Source organism: Triticum dicoccoides, chromosome 2A, assembly GCF_002162155.2.
Source record: "Triticum dicoccoides isolate Atlit2015 ecotype Zavitan chromosome 2A, WEW_v2.0, whole genome shotgun sequence".
NCBI classification, from domain to species: domain Eukaryota; kingdom Viridiplantae; phylum Streptophyta; class Magnoliopsida; order Poales; family Poaceae; genus Triticum; species Triticum dicoccoides.
Window position 1 is genome coordinate 276271245 of NC_041382.1, and position 9856 is coordinate 276281100.

The 9856-nt window shown below is 44.6% G+C and overlaps 2 protein-coding genes across 3 annotated transcripts in view; one reads left to right on the top strand and one right to left on the bottom strand.

The window, feature by feature from the left end:
• The first annotated feature begins 1200 nt into the window (after nucleotides 1-1200).
• Nucleotides 1201-6142, top strand: LOC119354400 (COP9 signalosome complex subunit 7-like). Of its 2 annotated transcripts, none has more exons than XM_037621136.1 (9): nucleotides 1201-1472; nucleotides 1596-1671; nucleotides 2251-2339; nucleotides 2954-3043; nucleotides 3342-3386; nucleotides 3484-3554; nucleotides 3938-4070; nucleotides 4326-4434; nucleotides 5840-6142. In XM_037621136.1, exons 1-8 carry the CDS (start codon nucleotides 1305-1307, stop codon nucleotides 4398-4400), a joined length of 747 nt encoding a protein of 248 aa, XP_037477033.1. In that variant the 5' UTR covers nucleotides 1201-1304; the 3' UTR covers nucleotides 4401-4434; nucleotides 5840-6142. The 2 variants fall into 2 exon arrangements, with proteins under 2 accessions (XP_037477033.1, XP_037477032.1); XM_037621135.1 differs by having other exon boundaries at nucleotides 1203-1472; nucleotides 4346-4434.
• Nucleotides 6143-9016: 2874 nt separating this feature from the next.
• The window catches only part of LOC119354401 (vacuolar protein sorting-associated protein 32 homolog 1-like), an 8946-nt gene continuing 8106 nt past the window's right edge, over nucleotides 9017-9856 (bottom strand). Inside the window, exon 3 of the mRNA XM_037621137.1 lies at nucleotides 9017-9077. The gene's annotated coding sequence lies outside the window, so the exon portion shown is untranslated. The remainder of the gene's footprint in view (nucleotides 9078-9856) is intronic.

Below are 9856 nucleotides of genomic sequence, written 5' to 3' on the forward strand. Positions count from 1 at the left end.
TCACACAAACCATGGAAATGTAATACTTTTGTTGCACAACTTCAAGACCTTGTAATGTTGGGTCCATCTATCTATCTTTCAGACTGCTTTGAAGTTCAGTTAGTAAAAGAATGGCCTTGCATATTACTGTTTATTTGTGTTGTCAATGCTAGTAAAAAAATGGTGCCAAAGTACAGAAAAACAACCAAAATGCTGCCAAATTTTAGTTCAATTTCATTGCAACAGTAAATCATCAACATCTGGATACACCAACAAGCATTGATCACTGGATACATCATACTAACACATCACTTCTTAAATCCTACATACACCACAACTACAATCAGTACAACAAGTGCACTGAGAATACTCCTACAGAGAAAAATGAGCTCATTCATCTTCTGCATTGCTTCTGCATATGCCACAGTCTCGACAGTGCTATGCATTGCTCCTGCACGAGCATCTTGCACCTCTGTTTCTTCACTTGCAATGACACCAGCCGAATCTAAACTGCTCAATCCACGGCTGACATACCCAGCTCTCACCAAAAAATCAAAATAGTTGTCTTTGATAGAAATTGAGCAAAAAAAATTCAGTCAAAAAGAAACACAGAAACATCAAATCGATTGGGCACTTGTAAAAGATCTTACATGGTGATTGGGGCACTTGTAGAAAATCCTGCCAGGATTTGCCTTCGATTTTGACACAAGACGAATTGTAGATCGAATGCGGCAGCTAGGGCATGGTACCAACGGCAGCATACCCGCGGCAGCCGGCGATGAGATGGGCGGCGAGAAAAGGGCTAATGCCGGAGGTGGAGCAGGCGCTTGGGCAGCCTTCTTCCCGCGGTGCTTCACGGCAGACGAGCTAGCGGCGGCGGACATGGCGGCGACGGCGCGGCGCCAGAGAGAGGGAGAGAGCAAGCAGAAGACCTAGGGACCGAGGAATGAAGAGAGGACAAACTCCAGGGGCCAAACTGCTTAAATTACCAACCTCCAACCGCGGGAACTATCCCGCGTGGGCCCTCGAGTCGACGTGGCAGCGGTCAAAGCGCCACGCGAGCTGGTCAGCGGCGGACAGACGAAATTAGGACCTCGGGTGAACAACTTAGAAAGATTTAGGACCCAAATATGCATTTTGAAAGAATTAGGACCCAGTCGATATTTTTGGAAAAGAATTAGGACCGCGCTTGCATTTTACTCGAAGCCAAAAACTACACGAGAAGCCCACAGGGAGGCGAAGCGAAAGCAAAACCGCAGGACTAGCAGGAGAGACAGAGATCCCCCGAACCCTAACCCTACCAGCACCTCCCGTCGCCGGCTGAGATGGCGATGGACGCGGAGCGGCGGCAGGCGGAGCTGATCGAGCAGTTTTCGGCGCAGGCGGCGGCGCTCTCCTCGGCTCCTCAGCTGGCGGCGCTCGTGCTCGAGGCCACCTCCCACCCGGCGCTCTTTGCCTTCTCCGAGCTCCTCACCCTTCCAGCCCTCTCCAAGGTATCTGCTGCTTGCTCTGCCCGTCTATGCGCCGACGCGGTGTTAGGTGTTAGGGTTTTCAGTTCCCACCGATGGGGTTTCTGATTCGATCTATTGTTCCGTGGTGTGGCTCCTCTGGTGCAGCTAACGGGCACGCAGTACGCCTCGTCGCTGGACCTGCTCCGCCTCTTCGCCTACGGCACCCTCAAGGACTACAAGAGTAAGATATCTCCCTTGGCCTGATGTGCACACATGATGCATTGCCCTTTTGATTTGATATGTAGGCGGTGTTTTGTTTATTCCAGTTTGTTGTATTTTGTGCTTTGTGACTCATTATCTGATCTGCCATGTGTTTGTGTAGTACGCTATTAATTTAGCCATTTGCCCTGAAGCCCTAATGAACGCATAACAGGGCAACTTTGCTGGGGACGTTAAATCTACATAATTTTACTCATCTAATTAACGGTTGATGTTTACGCTTTGATGCTCAGTTGAATTAATACAAATAGCCACCTGTTCCTGTGTTGTGTCCTTTGCAGATAATTTCCAAATTTTGTTTTGATGTGCTTAAAAGTAGAGCTTCAGCTCTGGTAACCAATTTGCCTTTTTATGCAGCAGTCACCCTTTTCTGGGTGAAATTGTTGCTGGCATGAATTCCTTCCTGCCTTTGGGCATCTGACTTAGTTTAGCATGTCTTTGATTGCTAGAACTTTGTTTCATCTATCATCACCATTAGTATGCCCTGCAACATACGAAAATATGAAAATGTATTGCTTGAGTAATTACTCTTTATCTGTAGGTAATTCTAGCGCCCTCCCTGCATTGTTGCCTGATCAAGCCCGGAAGCTGAAGCAACTCAGTGTGCTAACTTTGGCTGAGTCAACCAAGGTATAAATTCTAGCTATCTTGTCTAATATGCCTAGCATTTCTGTGCAGCTCCCCTTTCTTTGGACACAGAATGAAACTTGATAAACTCGCATGTAATCATGTGAGCAGTAGTTCCAGTGCTGCCTGTCGTTTTAGGACGGCGTATTTGTTGTCTGGATTTCTTGAATCTTCTAGTGCCTCTTAGTTCTCTAGTTGTAAATGGTTTGTGTATTTCTGTATGTTTGGGAGCCAAGTCTGCAAGGTTTACTGGTATTTTTCCTTTATAAATTGATAAACAATAGCTGCAGGAACTTCATTATGTTTGTGTAATCAAGGGTTACAAAATTTCTGGGCCTATCTTTATCCTTTTAGCTTGATTAAACGTATATACTCCCTCCGTTCCTAAATATAATACTTTTTAGAGATTCCAATATGGACTACGTACGGAGCAAAATGAGTGAATCTACACTCTAAAATATGTCTATATACATCTGTATGTAGTCTGTATTGAAATATCTAAAAAGGCTTATATTTAGAAACGGAGGGAGTAGGCAGTAATTCTTTTTAATTCTGATATGAGCTATGTTTCACGCCAGGTAATCGTAAACATACTTTTTTTCTCATTCCTTTCTTAGGTACTTCCATATGATCAGCTCATGCAAGAGCTAGACGTTTCCAATGTGAGAGAACTTGAAGATTTCCTCATCAATGAGTGCATGTACTCAGTGAGTCCTTGTGTTCTCTTTTATTACACACTTGCATTCTATATATTCTCATCCTTCAACTTCATTAGCAAGAAATGGCTCTTTTGAAATTATTATTTATCATTTAGTGTAGTGTCAAAAACGCACTTATATTATGGGACGGAGGGAGTATTTTTCATATTTGTGAGATTTAGATTGTGATATGCCTTCGCTGTGTGGTTTTGTCTTTACCCTTTAGGATTAATATACTGTGTTTCTTGATTTCCAAAACATTTAGTTAATTTGCTTCAATTTTGTAACATTTTGCATGTTTCATTAGGGTATTGTCAGAGGCAAGTTGGACCAACTGCGGCGGTGCTTTGAAGTAAGACATATGCAGCCTATATATGTTACATCATTGATGAATTTGTTCTTCATCTTTCTAGCAATATTCCCTTATTATTTGTTTCCTTGTATTTCAGGTACAATTTGCAGCTGGAAGGGACCTCACACATGATCAGCTAACCAACATGATTGAGACCTTGTCTGACTGGTGTGTATTTATATGTTTCGACAAGTTTATCTCCATCTGTTCAAGAAATGTGAATCTTTTCATATTGTTTTGAATAACCATTATTTGGTTAGTGTAATTTTCAGTTCTGTTCTGAAACTGTAGTGGGTAGCATGTCTAGGCATGTTTTTTTTTCTCTCTGCTATGTCTTAATCCCCTTATTAGTTATGAAGGAGATAAGTGTCTGTCAGTTGGCTGTTGTGACATGTATGCATGTTGTTTTTCTACGACTGACATTTCAATAACAAACTAAAGAAGTTAAAATATTGGTTTTATATCCACTGTGCATTATGAAGTGACTATTGCAAGGAGGCTCGACAGAAGTATATTGCTACCATTATGATCCAAATGTGTACATTTCACAGGTTGGGAACATCAGATAATTTATTACACCAAATTCAGGAGAAAATCAAGTGGGCGGATACAACAAGTGAATCGAACAAGAAGCACCAGAAAGAATTTGAAGACAGAGTGGAAGAAGCCAAGAAGTCAGTCAAGGTCAGTTGGATAAAATTGAAAGTTCCTACTATTTATAGTTTTTAGTAGGTATAAAATATTTTCCTTTTTTCTGTAGCAATATAGTCTTGCATATCTCATACGACAATAGGTTATTGATTATATTCATTCTGCTGTATTTTTTACCTAAAGTTGTTCGCTTTCTGATTTTAGTTATCAACTGTTGAATGTTCATATGGTAGCAACTAATTTTATTAAATAGTGGAATTGCCGGACCATTTTCTTACTTGATAGCAGAAGTTGAACAATGTAAGCAGGCAGACAATGACTTACGGGGGCATGACGACTTTCTCTCTGAATCTGGAGGAATAATGGATTTTGAGGAGGACCGCATCCGACCAAAAAGGTATTTCATCAGAGGTCACTTGGGAATTTTTGCATCTGTTCTTCATTAGTATCTTGCTATTTTGGCTAGTAATAACTAAATTATACTCCCTCCGTTCCAAACTTTAAGATCCTTTTTTGACACTATGAAAAAAGCTATGCAGTCTATGGCTATGTTTTTAAGGCGTCGCCTAAGCGTCGCCTAGTCGTCGCCTAAGCGTCAAGGCGCCCCAGGATGGCAAGGCGTCTACCCCGCCTTAGACAGACATGAAGTGTACGGCTGTGGCTGCCCTAGTTCTGGCTGCTCCTGGGGCTTGGAGATGACGGCCCCGCTGTCTCCCGGCACCATGAAGAGGAGGGAGGACTGGGGGCTCCTGGGGCTTGCTGCTGTGAGGGAGAAGGGTGGGGCCATGAAGAGGAGGGAGGGAGGACCAGAAGGGTATGGCTTCGTGGCGGCTGTGGTGGGAAAGAAGGGAAGGAGATAGTGGAATTAGGTCACGGGGGTGTATATGGCCACTAGATGGGCTTTTGGGCCACTGGGAGGTGCATAAGTAGTGGCCCATCTCTCAGCCATTGCTCTTTTTCTAGTATTAATATGTGCAGACCTATTGATGACTCTTTTCCTGCAATGTTTAAGGCGTCGCCTTGCCTCGCCTTACCGCCTCGCCTTGGCGCTTAGGCGTCAGAGCGGCCCTCCTCCGCCTTATGACGCTTTACCGCCTTAAAAACATAGGTCTATGGACTATTAAAAAAAAATTCTAGCGAAACCATCCATTTTGGATAACTGAATGTGGACTCGCTCCACTCAGTTTGTATTGCCTACTAGCACAATGCCCATGCATAGTCATAAAAAACGAAGAGTTAAGCCACTGGTTTAGGAGACGGTGAAAAGATGATAGTGTCCTAAGGCTGTTACACGATTGACGATTAAAATAAAGCAAAAATATGATAAGGAGTGGTAGGCGTCAGAGGATTTTAAGTGACCGTAGTAGGTACTTTGCAAGATTTGAAGTGAGACATCATATGCAAATTTAAATCCTATCAAGGTACTCCCTTCATTCCAAATTACTCGTCGCAGAAATGGATGTATCTAGAACTAAAATACATCTAGATACATCCATATCTACGACAAGTAATTCGGAATGGAGGGAGTAGTCATTAGTAAGTTGATTGCGGCACAAGGCCATGGGTCTGGTATTTGTTTTTTTGTGTTAGGTCTCACATGTGAGCAAAGTACAATTATTTATGTCTCTTTGAAGGTTGTGGGGAGGAGTGTATTTGTTTATTGTGAAACCTGGTAGGCCTACATGCGAATTCACCACCAAGTTCAGCATTTATAATTACTAGGAAAGATGCTTTTCCATGTTATTAGAAATTACATACAAGTATCAAATTATGATTAACTTGGTTATAATCTTGTATTTCAGGAGGCGACAACCAATGGCATAGTTTGACTGAAGTATCACACCTATGGTCCCTGCTCGCAGAAGTGACGAATGCTGTTCTTGAGACATTTTGTCACCGGAGTTTAGGAGCGTCAATTAGGGTGCTTTCCATGAAGCGAGTCTGTTGAGAAAACGCTTGTTTTTGGTATGAGATGTTACAAGGAGATGATTTACTGCCGCATTTATTAAGTAGCACAAAGGGCATATGGGTGACTTAGCACTGTAAAGATTATGGTTCTGAAAAGGTTGGTGACCTAAGGTGATCGCTCAGTTTGGTTTGGTTTTGTTGCGCTCTCTGACCCGAAGGCCTTTGAAACTGATAGCCAATAGTACAAATCAAACTGACGCAACTACAACCTAGCCAAAGCTAGTTTCTGTAATTTTGAATGTTAAGCGAAAGTTTGACAACGCCACTATAGCCTAGCTAAAGCTAATTTCTCTAATTTTGAATATGACATCGTGTTGCCTTTTGTCTCTGCGTTTCAGCTAGTCTCGGCTATAGCCTGTGCGACGTCTTATCTTCCGTCTATCACATGCTAGCTGATAGTGGCCTAACCTGCACCTCAAATTTCTCATTTTCTGACGGGTTGACCCTGATCTGATAAGTTAATGGCATTGATAAGTCCTGAACCGCTTGGGATTTGACCAATGTTTTTTGTGGCAATTATTTGTTAACCATGACAAGTTTAGTCGGTAAGCATGACAAATCCACCCTCAATTTGGCTTTTGCCACGAAATTGCTGTGCTTGCCAACTAAACTTGTCAACCCTTGTGTCAACTAAAATTGCCATAAAAAAACGTTCAGATTTTACCTTTTCCAAAGCTTAAATATGTAGAAAATGAGGCTGGAAAATTGAAGGAACTAGGTGAAACCCCATGTGTTCTGCAGAAATTGGCTGCCATATATCTTCATTGATATTTGATTGTATGAAGATGAATATTTGAATTAGTAATATATTGCATAGCTTTGAAAACATCATATGTACACCCAATTACCGTTAGGGAGTTTATTAAAAAAACCCGGCAAAAGTGTGGAAGAAGAAAATTGGGTATGAAGGACACACACATGTTTGCAATTGGGATGATGGTAGCTAGCTGTATGTGCTTTAAAATTATTAGTGGGACTAGCTATTTAGATATAAAAGATTGCAGGGTTGTGGTGGGCAGCACAAAAACACTCAAACGGATGCCGAAACAATCCACAAAAGGTAATTCACACAAAATCAGAGACTGGGAGGTTAGAGCAATTCCAATGGGGCGACCCATTTCGTCCGCCCGCGTCCGTTTGGGTTGGCGCGGACAAAAGTAGCGGCCCAACGCGCCGACGCAAACTCAAATCGTGTATGCCTGTCGTTCGTGCCAACTCATTTCCGGCCCAAAATTGCGCCTGGTCCGCCGCGTCCCCACCTGGCGGCCACCCAACCGCCACCGGTCATCTTATTTATGACGACCACCGACAGCGGGCCCACGCGTCAGCCAGTGGAAGCATCTTTTTTTAACCACGCGTGCGGCGGGGTCGACCTCATCCACTTCTCCCGTCCACATCTACCTCCCCCCACCACTCCCTTTGCTTCCTTGACGGCGACCGCAAACCCTAGCCATGGGCCTCTTCGGCAGCAGCAATGGCAAGGGCAAGGGCATCCCCGATGCCTCGTCCTCCCGTGCTCCCCTTCCCCCTTCCTCCTCCTCCGGCGGCAACGCGTTTCCGCCCTGGTCGCCGGCGCCTGGACATCCCGGTGCACCAAGCGCGGTGGCGCTGGGAGTACATGCAGCCATTGTCGTACCCTGATGTCACGCTGCCGCACCGTTGGCATCTGGATCCGCAGCGGATCCCGGTGCCGGCGGTTCCTCGTACCCAAAGTGCGCACGACGACGAGGTGCGCAGGCGCCGCGCGCAGCTCACGCCGGAGCGGCGTCGACTGCCAGAGTACGCCGTCAACTCCCCCAACTGGGAGGCGTGGTTCGCCCTCGAACATGAGGAGCAACGACCCTCGGGTGTCGACGCCGTCCCACCGCCGTTCCCACCGCCGCCCCCGCAGGTAAAGCCGGAGGACATGGAGGCGGAGGCGGAGTACCAAGCCGCCCTCGAGGAGGCCCTGCAGCACGCGCTGAAGGCTGGCCGACTCAAGGAGGACGCGCACTGGGATGGGCTGGAGCAAGCCCTTGCCCTGTCGGCAGCGGGGGACTCTGTCCACACCCCGCTCTTCGTGCCGCCACCGCCACCGTCGCCGCCCGTCCAGCCCAAGCCGGAGCCGGAGCCGGAGCCGACGCATAAGCGCTCCCCACCTCCACCCACTTGGCCGGAGGAGGCCTACTCGTGGACGGGTTAGTACCGCGAGTGGGTGAGCGCGCCTCCCGTCCACTTCGCCGCGACGCCGGAGGAGGAGGTGGCCCACCTCGAGCGATGGAAGGAGCACTGGCTCTGCCAGAAGCAGGCCGACGGCGAGGAGCAGATGCGCTACAACGTCATGCTCCAACGCGACGCATTATGTTTAATTATGTTTATTTATGTTTATTTCATGTAACTAATTATTATTTTTTCACGATGGCACATTTGGGTCGGCCTCCCCGTTGGGCGGTCAAACCGACCCATTTTAAAATGCGGACGCGCACGTCCGCCTGGCCGACCCAAATGAACAAAAAGCGGACAAAACACACGTCCGTTTGGGTCGCCCCGTTGGTGTTGCTCTTACACCACGTGACACATGTGGTAAACAATCCAGAGTATGCAAAAAGAGACTGGGAAGTTACTATGATCACTGCAGAGTGTTCACCAACGATGACAAAAGAAAATAAACAAGGCTATCACTATTATATACAAATGGCAGATATCTTAAAAAGTCGCCACCATTCCTTCCTTGCTGTTACAGATGTTAAGGCCTTTTTTTGTTCATAGGATAGGATTATTGTAGGAATAGGAATCTTGTAGGAAATGAGATGACATGTATCTCAAATCCTATGAGTAGGAATATGGAACAAGATGTCATTTGGTTGATATCAAAGGAATTTTTCCATTGAGTCTAGCCTCATTTTTATTTCCTATGAAAGGTGGAGGATAGGAACCAATCCTATGTAGGAATAGGAATCCATTCCTATGAACCAAAGGCTCTAAAGGAAAAAATCCTATAAGAATTCTATCCTCTAGAATTCCTATAAAATTCGTCCAAACCAAAGGAGGCCTAAGGTGGCTGCTCAGATTGAAAATAGCTTGTCTTCCACTCTGCAGATAAAATAAAAATCGGACATGTCATCGCTCTAGAAAAGAGAGTAGAACAACAAAAGTTTAAAAAGCACATGCAAATTGGGAATCAAACAAATAACAAAAAATGCAGGGTGCAGCACATACTATTTTTTACGCGCAATCAATATCAAAAAAGAAAACGGTGTTGCACATTTCTTACTATTTAACTTCGTACATTTTTATTCGCCAAAAAAGAACTAGATTTTGAGCCATTAAGACATTATCAACATGTGAAGCAGAAATCAAGGCCACATTGCCACAAGTTATAAACAGTTAAGTTATATGCTTAAGAAACAGCAATAACATAATTACAGAGAAAGAAAGGAACGAAAAAGGAAGACAGTAACTGATCCATTCAGATGCGCATTGACATGCTCCATATCTATCCAAAGGCTGTCATCAGTTCGGTTATGAGAAGAATCACCTCACTCTAGTGATATACACAGATTTTCATGCTGCCGAAAGATAGATCACACAGAAGATAGATGCTCTTTATCCGAATTCAAGTTTTTTTTTACAACTCGAGAGTCATGCAACATCAAGTGCACAAAGCTATAATGTCAAATGAATTTTCTACCAGTTGAGTTACAGTAAGAGCAGTGACAGAGGTTGAAGGAAAATGTTGAGGGGGCCAAACTGATGAGGTATGCTTAAAATTTGAGAAATCTGATCAGTACTCGGTATCTAGATTGTATTATAAATATTTAGTTAAGCATATTTCTAGATTAGGATGGCCCGTTGGCCCCCCTTGGTCATAG

Excerpts from the sequence above, each read along its gene's own strand:
- LOC119354400 (XM_037621135.1), top strand. The coding sequence starts at position 1,305 with ATGGCGATGGACGCGGAGCGGCGGCAGGCGGAGCTGATCGAGCAGTTT. Across the intron at positions 1,473-1,595 it reads CCCTTCCAGCCCTCTCCAAG|CTAACGGGCACGCAGTACGC; the intron begins GTATCTGCTGCT and ends CCTCTGGTGCAG. Across the intron at positions 4,071-4,345 it reads AAGCCAAGAAGTCAGTCAAG|GCAGACAATGACTTACGGGG; the intron begins GTCAGTTGGATA and ends CAATGTAAGCAG.